This window comes from Pogoniulus pusillus, chromosome Z (assembly GCF_015220805.1).
Source record: "Pogoniulus pusillus isolate bPogPus1 chromosome Z, bPogPus1.pri, whole genome shotgun sequence".
In the NCBI taxonomy this organism is placed as follows: domain Eukaryota; kingdom Metazoa; phylum Chordata; class Aves; order Piciformes; family Lybiidae; genus Pogoniulus; species Pogoniulus pusillus.
In genome coordinates, this window is record NC_087309.1 from 14695607 (window position 1) to 14717962 (window position 22356).

At 46.5% G+C, this 22356-nt stretch overlaps 1 protein-coding gene across 4 annotated transcripts in view; it reads left to right on the top strand.

The window, feature by feature from the left end:
• FAM219A (family with sequence similarity 219 member A) overlaps positions 1-21611 on the top strand; it is a 135445-nt gene extending 113834 nt beyond the window's left edge. For 3 of the 4 annotated variants that reach the window (XM_064140663.1, XM_064140661.1, XM_064140664.1), the window contains 4 exons: positions 4010-4112; positions 10925-11005; positions 11331-11385; positions 12984-21611. In XM_064140663.1, the coding sequence (XP_063996733.1) occupies positions 4010-4112; positions 10925-11005; positions 11331-11385; positions 12984-13142 (398 nt within the window). In that variant the 3' untranslated portion in view covers positions 13143-21611. The remainder of the gene's footprint in view (positions 1-4009; positions 4113-10924; positions 11006-11330; positions 11386-12983) is intronic. The other variant, XM_064140662.1, reaches the window with a different exon arrangement.
• The last annotated feature ends 745 nt before the right edge of the window (positions 21612-22356 follow it).

The window sequence follows — 22356 nt, forward strand, 5'->3', positions numbered from 1 at the left end:
GCCTTGTAAGGTTATGGTTTGATCACAGTTTCTGTGAAAACTACTTTAATTTGTGAAAAAGAAAGTTAGTGAGCCAATATTTAGGTTATGAGTTCTCCAGAAATATAACCATTTGTTGCCACAGAACTAGACTGTTATCAACCAACCAAGAACGGAAGAAGAGGAGGCTCAGGGGGGACCTCATTGCTGTCTACAACTACCTGAAGGGAAGTTGTAGCCAGGTGGGGGTTGGCCTCTTCTCCCAGGCAACCAGCAACAGAACAAGGGGACACAGTCTCAAGCTGTGCCAGGGCTGGATGTTAGGAGGAAGTTCTTCCCAGAGAGAGTGATTGGCATTGGAATGGGCTGCCCAGGGAGGTGGTGGAGTCGCTGTGCCTGGAGGTGTAAAAGAAAAGCCTGGATGAGGCACTTAGTGCCCTGGTCTGGTTGACTGGGTAGGGCTGGGGGATAGGTGATATGCTTGGATGATCTTGGAGGTCTCTTCCAACCTGGCTGATTCTATGGATATTTTTCCTACCTAGTTCAATGAGCATTCATTCACTTCTGCTGTCAGTAGGAGCAGGACTGGACATGATTTACAGGAATGTGTACCTTTTCCTACAGGTTCCTCAGCCATGCAGCCTCAGACATATGTCTGCCTGCTCCTACCTGATGGAACAGAGTTTGCCCACGTTTCACTTACACATCCTAGTAGACATGACACTTTTCCACAACAAGCAGAAAGAGGTATTTTTAGAATCACAGAATCATAGAATCATAGAATCAACCAGGTTGGAAGAGACCTCCAACATCATCCAGTCCAACCTAGCACCCAGCCCTAGCCAGTCAACTAGACCATGGCACTGAGTGCCACATCCAGGCTTTTCTTTTCTCCCCAAGGGGTATAAGGTCTGCAAGAGAAAATAATTACAAGCACATTTCACATGCCACAGGACAAGGAGAAGCAAAATAAATTTACTATTCTGGTTCCCCAGCAAGCAGTCTGGTAAATGTGTATTATTTGAGCATGCCACAAAAATAGTTCCCAGCATTTTCTTACACTCTAGAGAACATTTTTAACCAGTTCCTCTTCCTGCATTACTGCCTCCATACTTTGCTTTTCCCTGCCAGCCTCGCCAGGATGAGACTGGGGCAGTTAGGTTAACTTTCACAGCTAATTGCTAACTCTGCCCAACTGATTTCCCACAAGAAACAAGGAAGGAGTAGGAATTAGAAAACTGAATGCTGGTTCCTATGCAAACCCATCATCCATGGGTTCCCAGTGCTGGTGGAGACAGGGCTGTCTAAATACAGCACAAACATTCTCACAGAATCATTTTGGTTGAAGGAGACCTTTAAAATTATCAAGTCCAACCACTAACCCAACACTGCTAGGTCACCACTTAACCATATCCCTCATCAGCACATCTACATATCTTTTAAGTACCCCCAGGGATGGTGATTGAACCACTTCTGTAGGCAACCTGTTTCAGTGCCTTACAACCTTTTCTGTGAAGAAAATTTTCCTAATATCCAACTTAAACCTCCACTGACACAATTTGAGGCCATCCCCTCTTATTACTTTTTACGTGGGATAACAAACCGACTCCCACCTTACTACAGTCTACTTTCAGGTAGTTGTAGAGAGAGATAAGTTCTTCCTCTCACCTAGTTTTCTCTAGACCAAACAGCCCTAGTTCCCTCAGCCATTCCTCTCCAGGTGCTTTTCCACTGGGCAGCTTTCCAGCCACTCTTCCCCAAGCCTGTAGTGTTACACAGGGTTGCTGTGAACCAGATTGGCTGGATGGCCAAGCCCAAAGAGTGGTGGTGCACAGAGTTAAATCCAGCTGTCTGTCAGTCACAAGTGGTGTTCCCAGGGCTCAGGTTTGGGACCAACGTCCTTTAATGTCTGTATCAGTGATCTGGATGAGGAGATTGAGTGCACCCTCAATAAGCTTGCAGATAGCACCAAAATGGGTGGGAATATTGATGTGCTCAGAGGTAGGAAGGCGCTGCAAAGGGATCTGAGCAGGTTGGATTGATGGCCCAAGGTCAGTTGCATGAGCTTTAACAGGGCCAAGTGCCTGGTGCCATGTTTAGGTTGGATATCAGGAAAATTTTCTTTACCAAAAGAGTGGTCAGGAGTTGGAATAGGCTGCTGAGGAAGGTAATGGAGTCACCATCCCTGGAGTTGTTAAAAAAACATGCAGGTGGCGCTTTGGGACATGGTTTCATGGCCATGGTGGTGTTAGGTCGACAGTTGGACTCAATGAACTTAAGGGTCTTTTCCAACAGAAGTGATTCTGTGTTTCTGTGGCCATTTCCACTTGGATGTTGAGGCTTCATGTTACTCCCTATCTCTGCCTTCCAGATCAGGAGGCTGGCCACTTTACATACTTGTAGAGAGCTCAGCTTGAGGACCTGAATTCTAATTATGATCCTGTGCTGACAAGTTACAAGAAGTAAAGCAGCAGCTAAATTAAATCCCCTTTTGCACTGAATACATAAAAGGAGCTTGACAATACTGTCTGTGTTTTAAAGGTGCATTTCAGCAATGAGTAAGACATGCTCTGAAAATTTAAGCAAACAGTATGATGCTTAAAACTGCAGCTGCGAAGTATTTAACATTTTAAATAATGAAAGCAAGCTCCCAATAAGCAAGGTGGAAAAAAAAAACAGAGGGCATCAGAGGTTGCCAGGAGGAGAATCAGAGAAGTCTGCTACACTTTGTGCTGCAGAGTGTGTTGGTCTGGTGAGTGGCTGCCTAGGGAAACAGTAATGACTCAGGCCTGGTGTCAAGCTGGACTGATCATAGAATCATAGAATCAACCAGGTTGGAAGAGACCTCCAAGATCAGCCAGTCCAACCTAACACCCAGCCCTAGCCAGTCAACTAGACCATGGCACCTCCAGGGATGGTGCCTCCACCACCTCCCTGGGCAGCCCATTCCAATGCCAATCACTCTCTCTGCCAACAACTTCCTCCTAACATCCACCCTAGACCTACCCTGGCACAACTTGAGGCTGTGTCCCCTTGTTCTATTGCTGGTTGCCTGGCAGAAGAGGCCACCCCCCACCTGGCTACAATATTGAGGTGCTGGAACGTGTCCAGAGAAGGGCAACAAAGCTGGTGAGGGGCCTGGAGCACAAATCCTATGAGGAGAGGTTGAGGGAGCTGGGCCTGTTTAGCCTGGAGAAGAGGAGGCTCAGGGGTGATCTTATTACTGTCTACAACTACCTGAAGGGGCATTGTAGCCAGGTGGGGGGTGGCCTCTTCTCCCAGGTAACCAGCAATAGAACAAGGGGACACAGTCTCAAGTTGTGCCAGGGTAGGTCTAGGCTGGATATTAGGAAGAAGTTCTTCACAGAGAGAGTGATTTCCCATTGGAATGGGCTGCCCAGGGAGGTGGTGGAGGCACCGTCCCTGGGGCTCTTCAAGAAAAGCCTGGATGAGGCACTTAGTGCCATGGTCTAGTTGCCTGGCTAGGGCTGGGTGCTAGGTTGGACTGGATGATCTTGGACGTCTCCTCCAACCTGGTTGATTCTATGATTCTATGATTCTATGACGGTGCTGCTTTGATGGAGATGCTTCTCTACCCACACTGGTCCCCTCAGCAGCAGCCTCAGTAGGAGGAGAAAAAGCAGAAGGTTAAATTTCCCTTGCCCAGCACAAAGCACTGTCTTAGGGTTCCTGTAACAGCCAGCTCCATATAAAGGCAGGGGCTCTGTGCTTTCTCTGCCTCAGCTAGGCCTCATCCAGAAGCTCCATCAACATCTTAGTGTGGTGTTGTCAACAAGCTGCTGCGAGTCAAGACACATTAGCTTGTAACCATGGTGACCTTGGAGGCAGTAGGACACAGGTTGTGCCAGCCTTTATAGTGTTCTTCTTTGGGAGATGCAGAGGACGCAACCTCTGCTATTAATTCTGCTGTACCTTCTGCAGTTACCTAATCTGGGTCTCTGCAGCTGCGTGGTGTCCAGTCAGGCTGCTGACCTAATTTTTGCTTTTGCCCTTTGTGTCCCATATACAGAGAAGCAGAGGGAGCTGGCTCGGAAGGGCTCCCTGAAGAACGGGAACATGGGAAGCCCAGTGAATCAGCAGCCCAAGAAGAACAACGTGATGGCACGGACAAGGTAAAGGTCTGGAAAAGCACCCAGCTGTGCTCCAAGCTGCAATCACTGATGTCCTTAGGTTGGGCAAGAATGATACCCATTGACAATCACCTGCTGCCAAACCCCCCTTTCAGAGCAATCGTGGTCCTTCCAGAAGCTGGCAGGCCCAGATGCTCTGTGTTGTGTTGCACTCCCTCTGCTGGGGAGATGCAGGGACAACTGCACCCAGAACCAGTGACAGTGATGCTTACAGGGGACAGAGGCAGCCCAGCCTGGTGGGAATCGGGGGTTTCAAAGGGCTGTCTGGCATATTCAGGCTACCCTGATGTTACACGTACTCCTGACAGTGGGACAGATACAGTGTTGTGTCATATAAGGCAAACTGAATTAGAGCATATTTCTGCTTATCCACTTCTATCCCAGTGGTTCACCTGGCTCCTTTTTGATGATGACTCCTTGCCCATACTGCTGACCTTAGTGAAGGCTTGTAAATAGTCCATCTCTCTGTTTTTCACTTTATACCTACTCTGTACTTCAAACAGTATGCCCATGCTTTGCTGGTGTGGCCAGTAGGACAAGGGAGGTTATTCTTCCCCTGTACTCAGCACTGGTCAGACCACACCTTGAGTACTGTGTCCAGTTCTGGGCCCCTCAATTCAAGAGAGATGTTGAGGTGCTGGAACATGTCCAGAGAAGGGCAACAAAGCTGGTGAGGGGTCTGGAACAGAAACCCTGTGAGGAGAGTCTGAGGGAGCTGGGGGTGTTTAGCCTGGAGAAGAGGAAGCTCAGGGGGAACCTCATTGCTGTCTACAACTACCTGAAGGGAGGTTGTAGCCAGGTGGGGGCTGATCTCTTCTGCCAGGCAACCAGCAATAGAACAAGGGGACACAGTCTCAAGTTGTGCCAGGGGAAGTATAGGCTGGATGTTAGGAGGAAGTTGTTGCCAGAGAGAGTGATTGGCATTGGAATGGGCTGCCCAGGGAGGTGGTGGAGGCACCATCCATGGAGGTGTTCAAGAAAAGACTGGATGAGGCACTTAGTGCCATGGTCTAATTGATTGGATAGGGCTGGGTGCTAGGTTGGATGGGGTGATCATGGAAGTCTCTTTCAACCTGGTTGATTCTATGATTCTATGATTCTGCATCTCTGTACCACAGTATCACAGTGCTGCAAATGCTGCAAACAATGACATTCCTAGACAAATACATTCTTTTAGAGTATTTCCATTTTTCCAATGAGAGTTTCATTAGACCACTGTATTACTTATGGGGTGTCAGGAGGCAGGAACCCCTCTGAGCCCACAGGATTGCATACTTTGCTTGCTGCTGGAAAGGAGGCAGTTTTTAATGGAGGATCTCACATAAAATGACAGAAGGATCTTCTGTGTGAGTGATGAGTGCTTACTGCTGAATAGGAAAGTTGCATGGATTGTCATATATTAAGTAGAATCATAGAATCATAGAATCAACCAGGTTGGAAGAGACCTCCAAGATCAGCCAGTCCAACCTATCACCCAGCCCTATCCAATCAACTAGACCATGGCACTAAGTGCCTCATCCAGGCTTTTCTTGAAGACCCTCAGGGACAGTGCCTCCACCACTTCCTGGGCAGCCCATTCCAATGGGAAATCACTCTCTCTGTGAAGAACTTCTTCCTAATATCCAGCCTAGACCTACCCCAGCACAACTTGAGACTGTGTCCCTTTGTTCTATTGCTGGTTACCTGGGAGAAGAGGCCATCCCCCACCTGGCTACAATGCCCCTTCAGGTAGTTGTAGACAGTAATAAGATCACCCCTGAGCCTCCTCTTCTCTAGGCTGAACGGCCCCAGCTCCCTCAGCCTCTCCTCATAGGGTTTGTGTTCCAGGCCTCTCACCAGCTTTGTTGCCCTTCTCTGGACATGTTCCAGAACCTCAACATCCTTCTTGAATTGAGGGGCCCAGAACTGGACACAGTACTCAAGGTGTGGTCTGACCAGTGCTGAGCTGCAGATTAGAGCCTCTCTGTATGCAACATATCTGACAGATGAGGTTCCTTGTTCACATTAGTTCCTGAACCCCAAAGAGCAGTCATAAATTGTGCCAGAACTTCATCAAGTTTTATTCATAAGCCCCTGCAGTGGAAAATATGCTGCATTGCTCCCTGCTCTGTGCTTGCTTGTCAGATGCATATAAAGGTTCCAGACCTTTCGTGGCAGCAAGAAATTCAGTGAATGTTCTCACTTGAATCTTCATCTTTGGATGAGGCACTTAGTGCCATGGTCTAGTTGACTGGATAAGGCTGGGCAATAGGTTGGATTGGATGATCTTGGAGGTCTCTTCCAACCTGGTTGATTCTATGATTCTGTGATTCTGCACCCCCTGTTCTTCCTTGCCTTCCAAAGATTTGGTTTCCTTCAGCAACAGACTGCATGCTAGCTTTCCAAGAGGAATAGTAGTAGATTGAGTGCTCAAGATAATTAGAAGCAGTGAAATTAGTGGAGAATAAGGGTAAGGGGGAGAAGATGGGATAAGTACAGGTGCCTACTTATAAAATCTGCTTCTGCTTGAAGAGTATTTTTCTGAGCTGCAGATGAGTCGTTGGAGTGGGTAAAAGCGGAGCAGTGACACCTATTGACAGAAGCATTCAAATAGCTAGCTCGGCTTTATTCCATTTGTGAATGGTTATGATTCTATGATAAAACCTAAAGTCCAAATTCTGTGATTCTCTGCACATCTGGAAACTGTTCAGAGGATGTGTGAACCCCTCTCAGAATAGCCTGTTAGCAATAGACTTTTCTTCATTACTTTTGACACAGCATTGCTTGGGATCTGCAAAGCAGAGTTCTGCAGTCCTTGTTTTAGTAGTAGATCTAGTCAAGCTTTGCTGTTCCCATGTAATTGGAAGGTGTCTGGTACAAGGTCTCACTGGACTAAGTTCTTTCATCCCCCACTCTCCTGGCTTTCTGAGAACCAAGCTGCACCATGAGCACAGCCCTAGTCATATCTCAGAATGGTTGTATTTGTCTTGCCACATGTAGGGCAACTCCAGGAGAGCAAAAATACCACAAGCTTGTTCAAGCAGCTTCTTTTCATGGTAGAAATGCACTGGGATGCAGTGGGATACACTGCAAAACAACCAGGTCATGAATTAAGTCCTAACTATTGGCATCCTCTGATCTCTGCAGGACAAGAATAAGCTAATGCCATTTCCTTCTTTTTAACAGTTCTGCTGTTCTCATCAAAAATGTTTTCTGTCATTCAGGCAAACCACATTGTCTCCCCTAGCTTAGCTCTGCTCCACCTCCTCCTCCTGTCCCAAGGGTTCTGTTCTTCTGTATTGCCTGTATGAATTTTTGATATTCAGCATCTAGTACCAGGTTGCCTTCATGATGCAGGTTTCTCCTGGGGCAGGGGCACAGCCATCCACAGAGGTGAAAGGATCTGGATCCATAACACACTCAAGTGTCTGTAAGAGCAATTAAAATACGGAGAAGGTTGGGGTGGTGCTGGCACACACTGTAAGCACAGACAGAGCCCACAACACCATCCGCACCGCTTGAGCACAGCCAGATATCACAGACCACTCTGAGGAAAACTAACTTGGATTTATGTCGTAACATAATTCATGTTAAATGAGCAAAGCCACCAGGACAAGAAGTTTGCACTGGGACAGCTGTGACTGATACCCAGCTTTTTCCAAGGACAGGGGGGGAAGGGTAGATAAAGACAGTCAGGGTGCAAGGGCAAGAGATAGATAAGGATCTTAGACACTGCCATACTTTTCAGCTCTTTCAGAAAAACTGAAGTTCTGTGTAGTCAGAAAAAAACCCACACTTCTCAAGAAAAAGATGTAGCAATTTTTTTTCCATCAAGTAAAAAGGACCACAAAGCATTCTTCACATTCCAGACCCAGTTCTGGGCCCCTCAATTCAAGCGAGATGTTGAGGAGCTGGAATGTGTCCAGTAAAGGGCCTGGAACACAAACCCTATGAGGAGAGGCTGAGGGAGCTGGGGGTGTGCAGCCTGGAGAAGAGGAGGCTCAGGGGGGACCTCATTGCTGTCTACAACTACCTGAAGGGAGGTTGTAGCCAGGTGGAGGTTGGTCTCTTCTGCCAGACAACCAGCAACAGAACAAGGGGACACAGTCTCAAGTTGTGCAGGGGAAAGTATAGGCTGGATGTTGGGAGGAAGTTGTTGCCAGAGAGAGTGATTTGCATTGGAATGGGCTGCCCAGGGAGGTGGTGGAGGCACCATCCCTGGAGGTGTTGAAGCAAAGCCTGGATGAGGCACTTGGTGCCATGGTCTAGTTGATTGCATAGGGCTGGGTGCTAGGTTGGACTGGATGATCTTGGAGGTCTCTTCCAACCTGGTTGATTCTATGATTCTGTTCTATGACCTCCTGATAATGCTTTGTTCACTCATGATGTAGTAGCATGTAGCAGCAATCCGTGAGTATGTAAGGAGCAAGGACTTGAAAACTGAAGAGTAAGAATGGAAATTACTACTTCTGCTGTCTACATGGGCAAGCTTCTCCTGCCAGAGCACAGCTGCAGTTCCAAACGTCTTGCTTCTTGACTTCCTTCCTACATACTTTGGGAGCAGAAGGACCAGCCCAGTGCTATGAGAAGAGGTGCCACATTTAGAAAGTGAATCCCTTTTTCTCCAGTCTCCTGGTACAGTAGGCTGATAGTTTTGCTTCAGATTTAAAATTAATTATTTTGGTCTTGCATTTCAGTGAGGACAGGAGGAAAATACAACTAGCCATGAATCCATATGTACGCTTTGTGATAGCAGTTGATAAACTTCACTCTCCCTGGGCCTCCTTATCTTCAGTGTTGTGCTAAAATTATAATGGCTGCCTGATTTTTTTTCTGAGCAGAAGCAGAAAAACATTTCAGGTAGTTGCAGGGCAGTCCTAGCACTGAATAGGTGGATTTATATTTTCCAAACTCTTAGCTAAGCATCATTGTTTGTAATTGCGTGCTGCTAGAGGCTAGTTCTTGGTTTGGGATAGATGGTGAGTTACACCATGGAACAAGCAGATTTTTGTCACTCTTAACAGTTCCCACCTCCTGAACATACAATCTTATTCCATTTGGTCATAGAATCATAGTATCAACCAGGTTGGAAGGGACCTCCAAGATCAGCCAGTCCAACCTAGCACCCAGCCCTAGCCAGTCAACTAGACCATGGCACTAAGTGCCTCATCCAGTCCTTTCTTGAACACCTCCAGGGACAGCGACTCCACCACCTCCCTGGGCAGCCCATTCCAATGCCAAATCACTCTCTCTGGGAAGAACTTCCTCCTGACATCCATACTATACTTCCCCTGGCACAACTTGAGACTCTATCCCCTTGGTTGATTTTGGTCATTGTGGTTGATTGTATCTGAAATACAAACCAAAGTCCTTGCACAGTTTTGTGCATGCAAGAACTCTGTGGTGAACTAGATACCATTGGATTAATGCATTTTGCTTAACCTAGAGGCTCTGAAGCCCATGTTTCATCTCACAAGCTCTCTCAGGCAATTAAAGGTGCAAAGTCATCATCAGCCTGTGTAGCACTTCTGATGAAAGACATTATAAAATAGTGGGATTTAAAAGTGCTAGTCTGACTGGGTTTATACACTGCACCCACCAGCTCATATTTCTCATGTTACTAAATTTAGGACTGAGATCTCAGAAGTGTTGTGTTGAGGGGGACTGGGCAGGGAATCAAGCAGAAAGATCACATCCTTAATTTCCAGTAGTAAAGTAGAAGGATCACTGAGCCTCTGCCTTCTCCTAGCCTTCTTCTCATATTTACTTAGACTTTGTCTCATGTACTCATTCTTAGGGACAAAAAACAGCACAAAAATGAGCAATTTCACATGACCAGCAATGCTACTCAAACAGATTGACCATAATGAAGTGTGGAGAGTCACAGTATCACAGTATCACAGTATCACCAAGGTTGGAAGAGACCTCACAGAGTCCCAACACTTTTTCTCTGATAGAGAAGCCTGTTCTCAGGGCATGTCCAGCATTCATCCCAGCAGTGCCCAGCAGTGTGCCCAGGTGGCATGGAAGGCATTTTGGCCTATAGCAGGAATAGTGTGGCCAGCAGGACTAGGGATGTAATTCTGCCACTGTATTCAGCACTGGTGAGGCCTCACCTCAAGTACTGTGTGCAGTTCTGGGCCCCTCAATGCAAGAAAGGTACTGAGGTGTGGGAGTGGGCCCAGAGGAGAGTGACAAGACTGGTGAGGAGGCTGTAGGGAAAAGTTTATGAAGAGAGGCTGACAGAGCTGGGGTTGTTCAGCCTGGAGAAGAGGAGACATAAAGGGGACCTTATCATTCTCTACAACTACCTTTCAGGTAGTCGTAGTCAGATGGGGATCAGGCTCCTATCCCAGGCAACGAGTGACAGGACAAGAGGGCATGGTCTGAAGCTGCACCAGGGGAGGTTTAGGTTGGCTATTAGGAAGCACTTCCTCACAGAAAGGGTAATTAGGCACTGGAATGGGCTGCCCATGAAGGTGGTGAAGTCACCATCCCTGGAGGTCTTTAAGAAAAGGATTGGATGTGGCACTTAGTGGCATGAGTTAGCTGATGTTATGGTGTTGGGTCATAGGCTGGACTCAGTGATCTCAGAGGTCTTTTCCAGCCTCAGTCATTCTGTGAAGCTGCTCTAAGCTACTCAGAGACACAGCTTCCTTCTTCTGAGTTGTACCCATTTAATTGTCCTCACCGATACGGAACAGCTTGCATGGAATTGAGATGGGGGAAGCCTGACTATCCTATGGCATTGCTCTAGACTGTGTGTGGAGCTGACCTTTAAGATGTGGCTAACAGGCAACATTTGATTGTTTCAGGCTCGTCGTTCCCAATAAGGGCTACTCGTCGTTAGACCAGAGCCCAGATGAAAAGCCGCTGGTAGCCCTGGATACAGACAGGTATGCAGAGTGGTAATAAGATGATTCACCTTATGGTGCAAGTGAGTTTTCATGCCAGAGTGCAGCACTCCTGCTGAAAACTGCTCCTAGAGGCTGCTGGCACTCTTCCTCTCTGTGGCCTTTGTGTAAACAAGGAGGAAGGGACATGAGTAAATAGCAGTGTGGTGGAAAAATCTGAGGGCCACAGGTGAAAGTTTCTCTCCAAGCTCCCTTGATGTAATTTCTCTGTTCCTTAAGGACAGTTTCGTGCCATGAGAAAGATAAGGGTAACCAAAGAATGAATACGGGTCTCTCAAACTGTTTCCTTCTTTGTCCTTCCCTGCAGTGATGATGACTTTGACATGTCCAGATACTCCTCTTCGGGATATTCATCGGCTGAGGTGAGTTATACTCTCTCCTGCCTTGCTTGCCATGAATCCTAACAGTAGATCAACCAGAAATAGTTCAGACTGGCCTTATGATGCCAGAAATGGATACACATGAAACATACCAGTGATGCAAACTATGTGAGTCTGGAAGAGGCAATGGCAGAACTATGTCATGTTCCTCTCTTTCTTGGTGGTCCAGTTGCCTCCATCCCAGCATTGCTGTGGCACAGAGATCTGCCCATTGGCTGTTCTTGCTTTAGTCCTGCAGTGTTGTCCCATATGCCTGCAAAAGCATCAACTTGTCTGTCACACCAGTTCAGCAACTGTATGCTTGCCAAGGACACAAATAAAGGATCTGAGGGAGTGCTGTGATTTCCAGTTTGTGGGACTGTCAGATCACCCAGTGTGCATTTACTTGGAGCAGGCAGAAATTTCCTGGGAGGATATACAGATCTAAACTCCTGCCCTTTTAAAGAGAAAAGGCAGGAAGCTCTCTCCTGAGTTACTTGCTACTCCTGTGGGGTCTGATTTTACATCCAGGGTGCTGTGCAGCCATTTTGTGTGCAAGCTGATGGGAAGTCTTCCCCTCCTTGTATCCATTTCTTGGGCAAAATATGTCTGAAGCACAGATAAAGAGCCAAGGGGAGGAACCAGATCAAATTATGTGGGCCATCTGCAGGCACTGATGAAGTGTTGCTCACCCCGATCTGGTTAGAGAGCTGTCAAATCTGAGGTTACAAAAAGCCAAGAAACTTTACCACCTTTCAGCTACTGTAGTTGAAAGGAGGAGAGCCCATCTGCCAGCTGGTTCAAATGAGAGCTTTTCTTCATGGAAAGATTATTCCTGAATAAAATACTGTATCAATTTCCTGCTCTGGAATATCTCACTCTAGATGTTTCTATTCAGGAAGAAACTAGAACAGAATGCGACCCTCACCTGTGGTCAAGAAGTGAGACTCTTTCATTGGTAGGGCAGTGTGATGGTTTGGGTGTCCCCTGCCCCCCACACTTTAGAAATCACCCAGACTAGACTCAGCCAGCTCTGGAAATAATGAATGAAGCTTATATTTACAGCTAGCACAACATACAAGCAGATATTTACAGTATACACAGTTATAGACAGAAATACACAAGGTAAAAAGGTAATACAGAAACACAACTCCCCTCCCAGAAACCTGAGTCCCCAGGAGGGGCTCTCAACGACCCCTTCACCTTCCCCCTGCCCCTCTCAGCCTTATCCCAGTCCCAAGGAAGAATGGAGGTTTGGCCAGAGGGTTAGGAAGCAAAGTGGGTTAGGCCAAAATGGAGGGTGAGTTTAGAGAGTAAGATGCAACTCAGCCAATTCCCCAAGTAAAAATGGTTATCTATGTTTTTATTTCTTGTTCCTATACATGTCAGCAAGCCTATGAGTGAAGTAGACATCACCACTGTTTTCCTTTCACAGCCTGTAATCTAGTTCTTCTCACCAAAACATTCTAGCTTGCTTCAAACTAGCACAAGCAGATGCTAATGATGGAGAAAGATGTTCCAGAATAAGGGACTGACATTATCTTCTAACCATCGCAAGTAAGAACTGTCAAGTGTCTGACTGTTTGTCTCTTTGTCTGTAGCAGATCAACCAAGACTTGAACATCCAGCTGCTAAAGGATGGCTACCGGTTAGATGAGATCCCAGATGATGAGGACCTCGACCTAATCCCCCCTAAATCGGTCAACCCTACCTGCATGTGTTGCCAAGCCACCTCCTCCACCGCCTGTCACATCCAGTAGTGAGGCCGGCAGGCTGTGATCAGTGCTTTCCACTATAACTGTAAAACTTAACAGCCATTGCTTCCTCCTATGGTAGGACGTGCACCTCTTTGTGTTCATGGAGCCAGGAGAAACCAAAAAATTCATTTTGTGATTGGTTGATAAGTTATTTTAAACTATGGCTAAACAGGAGAAAAGTTGCTCTAAGTGCCAGGCAGTGCCTGGCAGAACTGACTGGTCTGGAGAGCGAATGCAGAGGAGTCCAGAGATACCTCCTTGTTTTGCGAAGGCACTGGGGATGTTTTGTAAGGTGTCAATTCCAGAACAAGGAGGGTCATCTAGGGCTGCAGGTCATCCTGCCCACTGAAACCAATCCGTCTGGGGGATCAGGGGTCAATCTGAGACGTCGGGGGGTTTTACCAGTGAGAGGAGGTCACTTCTTAATTCATTCACTAAACCTGTTCCATTTACATAACCAGCAGGAGTGGGGATGGAGCAGAGCATCCTTTCTTATGGCAAGGCTAGCCAGGACAAGCACGGCACAATTCATTTACGTGGGGACAAATTGGTGGCATTTCACTGTGAGCCACTACTAGCTAGAGCAGTTGTGTCACATATCCAATAGAATCTGTGCTTCTCTCTCCATTAAATTATCACTAGACAGGTCAGATTTGATGTGCAGTCCATCCATGCTCCTCATGGATTCGTTCCCTGCCCGTGTTCCTGAGTTCAGTCCACTCACATACACTGACTTCTGCCTGTACTTCATTCCTGTGAGACTCACCTGCTTCAGAAATCCTAAACTTTGTTCAGCTAACAAAAGACAAGTGTTCCACAAGAAGGACTAGACCTGTACAGTCTGAAGGTCAGTGTTGGACAAGCTGGTTGAAGAAAGCACATTTTTACAGTGCTCAGCTCCCAGTAATTCTCTTTACACTCCTCTTGGTGCCTGTGGGAGAGATTTATTTACACTGAAGGCATCTGTGTGATAGTGTCAGATTCAGGGGAATTTTCAGCAACAGCAAGATTATGAACAACTTCAGCTGAAAAAACACCATAAGAGGAAACTACCCACTCTCTCTGCCCACTTGTGAATTTGGCTTGTTCTATGTGTTAAAGTTGTCCCACATCAGGAGTAACTGTGTTTATGAAGTGCTGGAACAGTCAGCATTACAATAGGTTACTGACTGAACTGCCAGTTCACCAGCAAGTTGTTTTGCATGCAGAATCATTTCTGGAATTAGGAAATGTGTCCTCTCCCTGGCCAGCCTTGCACTGCTGACTTCAAGCATACATGGGACTCAGGCAAGGGATGGGCTGGCTTTTTCCTTTGTTAAAATCTTTTTCCACAGGCACAACTGTGCGTTTTTCTGCCGTGTTAGGAGGAAGGACTGTCTGCTTTGGGTCAGCACTTGCTTTATAGCCTGGGGAGGGGAAAAAGCAAGAGCAAGTCTAAGCTTCCCATCATAATTTCTGATTTGCAAGGTGGAGCCTGAGCTCCTCTCTTGCAGACTGATCCCCAACCCAAAATCTGCATGAGTCCCCTGCAACCCGAAGACTGAGTCCTTAAGAAGTCCTCTTCATGATTAGGAGATTTGTTTTAACATGCTAGAATTTCACCCTGTGCAGTGTGAAGCACCATACCATCCATAGTGAGCAAATGAGCAAGCACACAAGATTTCTGGGCTTTATTATTCACTAGCTGACTGTTAAAGCTGTGTTTGCTCCCACTCCCTAAAACAGCGCTCTACCACCCTGGCTCCAGGCCACAGAGAAAGGATTGAGTGGTGCTGTTCACTGAGCATCCGTGCCTCCTCATACAGAAGCTGTAGTTAACTTGCCAACTCCCCTTGAAAGGGTATTCTTCAAGTGAATTCCTCTCCCTTTCTCACTACCTGGTAGTGCTGAAGTGGAATGTTTTCTAAATGTTTCTGAAGAAGCACAAAGCTTCATGTCTCCAACTCTTCATTTCTTCCTTTGTGTGCTTGCATTTTTTCCAGTGCTAGTTTAGCTTAAAGTTAGCAGGTTGTTCTGAGGGGATGAGGGGAAGAGCTCAAACAATGCTGTATATAGAGAAAAGATAAAACAGGAAAAAAAAAATCCCTAATGAGTCTTTTTTTCAGTGAGGAATGTAGTCAAAACCTAACACAAACACCATGGTCAAACCAAATCCTATAGGACATAATCAAGTCTTGATTTTCACTCATTTAAAGAGGGACTTTGCAATTAGGCATTGGTGCCATGCAGCATCTTCATTGCATTTATCCTCCTGGGTCAGTCTCTGTGCCTTCCAGCCAGGCTGCACACTCTCAGCTCTTGTTCAGGAGCTCAGGGTATTTCAGTGTGCCTGCTAGAGCAAAAAGCTGTCTGTTTACATGGGTCAGTCACAGAGGACTGCAGGTCCTGCAGGTCTCTGTCATGCTGCCATCATGTTCAGTGTAAGACAGAATGAAGCTTACTGACACTTTATCTCCCAGGGTTAACACCTCCCTTCTGAAGGACAGGCATTCCTTGATAACCACTGTCCCAGGGCACCAAGTCCTTTTATTGTCCATATTGCTGATTTTTCCTGCCCTGTGCCTGCTGAGGCATTCCTCCATCCTGCAACCCTGCAACCACCCTCAGTCCCATGTCTTGTGTGATTTGCATCTGCTTCTAGCATAACCCTTTAGGAAGGGAAGGAGATGAATTTCGATGTCACACACTGTGCTTCCTCCAAACACAGATGGAAGCACAAGCCAAGTGTTTTTCCATGCACCCAGAAGGAATTGGTTGCACAAATAGCTGGTTCGGTATGACAGTACAGGACCATAAAATGGCAATTTTTTGGCTTCTCCTCTCTATGCTTTGTGTTCATATATTTTATTAGGGGAAGTAGAAAGGGTGGGGAAAAGTAGTTACCTGTGTAGGTTCATCATCTGAAAGGCTGAACGGATTAAGGCAATGCACATGTGGCTATCATGGAGAATTGAACACTAATCCTTCTGAACTGCAGGTTGTGACCACATGGCAAATTTGTTGGCTCATTATGGAATAACGTGGACAGCCTGTTAGTATGTATTAACTGCAGATTGGGGCTGGCTCCCTCAGTCTGGGCCTGTGTTCAGACCTTTGATTCAGCCAGAAGGTTTTCCTTGTGCCCTCATTAAAAGATACGCTGTGATGACTTCCGGGGAGGGTATTGAGATACATGGCCATACTCTCATATATGACCCTGCTCTCCTTAGACCAGTGTCTGCCACCAGGGCCTAGAGAAGGCAAGAGCAAAGAGCTTGGACCCTGACTCTGTTGCAGCAGTATAGACTCATAAAATCATTGAAGCATTTAGTTTGGAAAAGACCTTTAACATCATCAAGTCCTACTGTTAAAGCCCTAAAATCAGAAGAGCTGCTAGGCACTCTCCTAAATGCAGGCTGCATGCAAGAAAACTAACTGTTCTTTGTTCCCATTTTTGCACCAAACCAGATGATCTTCTCAGGCCCCATTTTTGATCTGAGGTTGTACAGAATACTAAGAGGAGGAGCACCATGGAATGTGAAAGGCTCCATCACTGTCCATCTAAATTACCATGCAAACAGGATTTAATGCTGGTGCATCCACAAAAGAATTTGCATTGTATGCCTCTTCAAGCCAGACTGGCCTTTGTTGGGAATTACGTAATTTCAGTCATCAAATCACCTGAGTTTAAGCAAGTCCTTTCCTTTTATCAGATGTTAATTTTGCCCTTTCTTGGAAGCTGGCTTTCAACTCCAGAGTCTCTGCATGCATGTCTCTCTTGTTTGCAAACTCCCCATTGCCAGGTGTTTGTGAGGAGGAACAGCCTCGTTGTGTTCAGAAGGGCCTTTAGATAGCATAGTCTAGTCTGCTTTCCTGGTGGTTGTGAATGAACTTGGGCTGAAAGGAGGGTGATGCCCAAGAAACCATCCCAAAGCCTCACTTGATGTCTTATCAGACTTACCTTGAAGCCAGCACTTGGAAGAAACATTGGATTATATCTGCATGCCTGCCCCCTACATGTGTGGTTCACCACTGGGTCTGATATGCTGTTCTAGCTGTCTTGTCTGCAGATGCCTTGCCACTGCAAAAGCAAATGACCAAGCCTAGTGCCTGGACTTTGGAAGGAACTCCAAGACACTCACCCAAGGACAGGAAGGACTCAGCTGCTTCTGGCTTGTCTTCGTAGCTCCTTTCCCAAAAGGAGGCACCTACTGTGCTCAGCTGTGTGATGGCTAACACATTGTTCTGCAGTCCTGAGTAGAATCCTTTCCTCTTCATGCAGTCTGTCTGTCCTTGAGCTGCGTTGCAAGCTGTACAGTGGTATGCAAGAGACTTGGAAAGTACAGTGTCCTGTGTGTGACTCAATAGAAATATGAAGATGCTTTTGAAGAAAGGAAGAACCCATCTGGACACCAGATGGAACTACAGGAAAAGGAAAATAAGCACTAACTAGAAAGGTTGCCAAGTGCTGGCTTGGCCTGGGGCAAATCCCAATTGTCTGAATTAATCCATCTCAAATGTAGTGCTAATACCAGCAGGAGGCAAAGCTCTCTTTCAGATGCACACACCAGAAACAGCATGTCCCCAAGTCTACACTGCAGCTAAGTACTAGTGTGGAGACCCTGCTGGACTGTTAAAGCACAGAAATGAGGTCTGTGGTCCCTTAATGCTGTTGGCACACAGTACACATTTGCTCTAACCTCAGGCAAGTAACATCTCTTAATGTCCATTTGTTTCTACAACTCCAGGGAGAAACCTGCTGTTCCTAGATGCTGCAATGCAAAAAGTACACCATAGATATCATATGGATATTTTCAAAGTATTACTCTGCTTTCCCTTCGTTTATCTCCTTCGGATGTTGCTTGCGTGTGCCAGAAGGCTGTGAGGTAGAGATTAGTAGAGAGATAAGTAGCTTTTGGAGAGGATGTTTGGCCAGGATGTATTTCCCAGTTATTTGGCAGCCAGCTCTCACAGAACTAGCTTCTTGATCGGCACACTGCTACAGGGAACATGCAAGAACACCACCATCCTCTGCTAGTAGAATTAAGGAACTTAGGAGTGCATCTGGGGTAGCAAGTGCTGATGGGAGGGAAGAGCACACTGAAGAGCTTGTTTGTGATGTTCCCACAGCAGTTTCATTCTCCTACATCCACAAGAAAAACAATCATCTCAGTGTGTAACCTGGAAGTTTTGCCTGGGACCTTTCTTTTATTTTTCTGTTCTTCCTTCAGTCTCAGATGAGGTGTGGTGACTCGTGCTAGAATGAAGTAGGTTTTGTCACCACCTGTCTGTTGCTTGGCTCAGCTGCATGTTCAACAGAAACAGCTGCATAGGTGGGCAGTGCTGAAGGGAAAGAGGACAGGTTAAGCTTAAGGGGAAGGCTTTTAAGGTGCTTTTCACCTCTAGAAGAATATTGCATCCTTGCCACTTCCTTCAGGGTTCTTCCTGCAAGAGAGATTGCTTCAAAGTTTGAACTGCATCTCATCAGAAAAACACAGTTCTGTTAGCAATCCACACAAGCCCTGAAGCAGAAGGGACAGCAATTTAGCATGGAGGAAAAGGACTTGAGCTGGAATTACCTACGTAAGATTAATGCAGGTTTCTCACAGGGGCTAGCATCCATATTTTAAATCCCTGTGTATTTTATGCAGCTGAGCTGCCACATTGCTCCAGAAAAAATTACAGCTACATCCCCTCCTTTCACCCTACTTGACATCGGTAACAGTCCCAGGACAGCAGCAACTGAAATCTGCCTTAACTGAGCACTGCTTTGACATTTTGCTGGGAAAGCAGAAGTTGGGGACAAACTGAGATCACATGGAGAAGAGCACCATGGCCCACACAGCCATGCAGCAGAGCAGCGCCGACACTGTCGGGGCAGGTGGCAGCTTTCCCTGGTGCTAACAGAGAGCAGCTCTTCATGTTGCTTCCCAGACCCATTTGCCACTGGTGGTGGCTCAGAGCATTTGCTTCTGGAAGTGATTGTGCCTGGGCTGTGGAGCCATTTCCAGAGAAACAGATGGTGACAGAAGTGGTGGGATTGGATCAGGAAGTGAAAGGTACAAAAGAAGCTTCATCAAAATTTTACTATCTCAAAGAAGTCTCAGAGACCAGCACAGTAGGCAGCAGGAAGAGAAAGTCCTCTTGAAAGACCATGCTGAGATAAGTCCTGTTACCTACCAAGATGTTTACTCTTTCAGAATAGCATTTCTAACCCAATTGCCCTCACCCAGCTGCTGCAGTTGAGCTCACTGGGAAGAACTGCTCTCCAGCCAGGCTTCCTTCTTGCTTTTGCAGCCCCCAAAAAGCTGCACCTCCCAAGCCTGCATGGTTTGGGAGTTGGAAAGTTTGTTGGGCAAGGTAATACAGGTGCATGGAGAGTGCTGGAAAATTTGGACAAGCTCTCTTTTTGCTGCACTGGGGGAGGGCTCTGTAAGACACACTGGTAAGGCTGTAGTTCTGCAGGGAGAAAGACTCTTGCAGAGAATGAAGTCTTTGCAGGGGAGAAAATTTGGAAAGTTGTGTTTTTTTCCCACCCTTTTGCACATTTTTAACCATTTTTACTCCTTCTGCAGAGGTTACTGAGCCTATAGTTTAACAAATTAAATGAGCCACCATTACAGACTTCTGAAGAAGGCACTGTTTGCATGCAGAGCTGGTCCGTGCCTAACATTTGACTAGCAAACCTTATTGTACATCCTGTAACTGAGTCACCCTGAGTGATGTGCAGTGACTGGAGTGGGAGAGTCAGCACTGGCCAACATGCCAAACAGCTACAGCCTCCCAAACTGAAGAGTCAGACCAGGAAGTAGGGGAAGGAACAGCGATGGTAGAAGGATAGCTAGTTGTCACAGGTAATCTTTGGTATCCATGTCCAGTGGTTAGTCCTAGAATTGCAAGCCTTGTTATATTGCACATGTCCTCCTTCCACTCCTCTTTCCTCAAAGCGGCCATCACCTTTCCTCCCCGCTGCCCCATGCACTAATGATGAGCATCAGAGGCAGTTGCACCAAAGTGACTCTCAGCTTAGTTCTGCATCCCTCTCTCCCACCCAAACCCAAGGCAGCCTGGACAGTTGTTGGCCATCACAAGTCTAGTAAATCCACTTGGGTCTCTTTCCTCGTGTGCTATAGCTTCCTCCGCACGCGCTCTAGCAGGGCAGTACAGGAGACTCTGATGGCATCTCAGGAAGCCTCTTTGCCTCCTGGCAGCATCTCGCAGACATGCACCTTACTGGGAATGTACTGGGTTGATGATGGTGAGATCTGGCACTGCTCACTTTGCGTAGGTGGCAGCTGATGGGGATTTACCGGGGAAAGCTGACAGAAAGTGGCTACTGTCCCTTTTCTTTTCTTTTTTGAGGGAGAGGGGGATTTACTTCTTTTTTTTTTCTTTTTTTTTTTTTTTTTAAATTGGCATTATGATTATTATCCACCTTCCAGTGGCCAAGTTCTGGGCTGCATTAATAATTGAAGTTCATTGGCTGTCCAGGCAGGTATGGAGTTTGCACCAACCTTACTTAGTGTTGTGGCTGTATTCAGAGCCTGGATGCAGGCTGGGTTTCTCCCAAGCTGTCAAAAAGCTTTCAGCAGGCTCCAGATAGATATTTTGTGATAGACAGGGAAGCAGCACCCCTGTGAGTCCAGATCAGATCCACACTTCCTTTTTGTATCCTCAGCTTGGAGAAAAACAACCCAAGCAAATGCTTCCCAGGTCTCCTTTACCCAGTGGAGTTTCCAGCACCTCAGGGGAGGGACTGCAGGAGACATTTCAGGATCACCAAAAGCAAGATTGGTTTGGGATATATTTAATGGAAATACCTTTCAGGAGGACAGACCTCCTGAGCTATGCATCAATCTAAAGAGCAGGAAATGAATTTGTGGCTGTCCTCGCATATAGTGAGCAAAACACAGCTGAAACAGCCAAAAGCAAAGTAGAGTTAAATGTAGGATTTGACCTGAATAACCCTTTAGTTAGGAAGATAAGTTTGTCGTAGCTTGACCTTAGTCCATGTTAGGAACCTGCTAATCATTTGATATGCAGAGTGTATTAATGCTGCACTTAACTTGGCCATTGGTATTATTATCTGGTTTGGGGAAGCTTTTTCACTCCCAAAGCATCAATCTGCATCTTGTAAGAGTTTCTTTTCTTTCTATTTTTTTTTTTCCCTGTTCAGAACATGTAGCACATTGTTGAATTACGTTCCCGTCTGCGTAGAGTATTGCCTTAAACAGATCAGTTGTGTTGTGGTTTGTTTTGGGTTTTTTTTTCTTTTTCCTACCTTCAGTTTTATGCATTAATTTATTTTAAAAACGTGGGTTTGGTTGGTTTTGGTTTGTTTTTTTGTTTTGTTTGGGTTGTGTTTTTTTTTCCCAAAAACATGAAACATGTATAATATTTTTTTTTTAACATTTCCATTGCAGTATTTATCATTGTTACTAGTTGTGTGTAGTGTAACAGAATTAATGATATTAAAAAGCATACATATGAAAACCAGCCTGCCAGCCTTTCTCCTTGGAGCGAACCGGGGCGAGAGGGGATGGACTGCACCGTTTCCTCTGCGCCTCACGCAGTCACGGATGCTGAAATCAGCAGGTGCCAGTGGCTCATCATGACAGCCTGTCTGGTGCAGGCCTAGTCCCCCCTTCAACTCAGAGGCTTGGACTGGAATACCGTGTCCAGTTTTGGGCTCCCCAGTTCAGGACAGACAGGGACCTGCTGGAAAGAGCTCAATGGAGAGCCACAAGGATGGCTGGGGGGACTTGAGCATCTCCTCTATGAAGACAGACTGAGAGCCCTGGGGCTGCCCAGGGAGGTGGTGGAGTCGCAGTCCCTGGAGCTGTTCAAGGCAGGGTTGGATGTGGCACTTGGTGCCGTGGTCTAGCCTTGAGCTCTGTGGTAAAGGGTTGGACTTGATGATCTGTGAGGTCTCTTCCAACCCTGATAATACTGTGATACTGTGATACTGAGATCTGATCAATGTCTACAAATATCTGAGGGGTGGGTGTCAAGCGGCTGGGGCCAATCTCTTTTTGGTGGTCAGCATCAATAAGACAAGGAGCAATGGCTACAAACTGGAACACAGAAGGTTTCACCTCAATGTGAGGAGAAACTTCTTTACAGTTTTTGCAGTTAGGGTGATGAAGCCCTGGAACAGGCTGCCCAGAGAGGTTGTGGAGTCTACTTCTCTGGAGACTTTAAAAACCTGCCTGGATGCATTCCTGTGTATACTACCCTA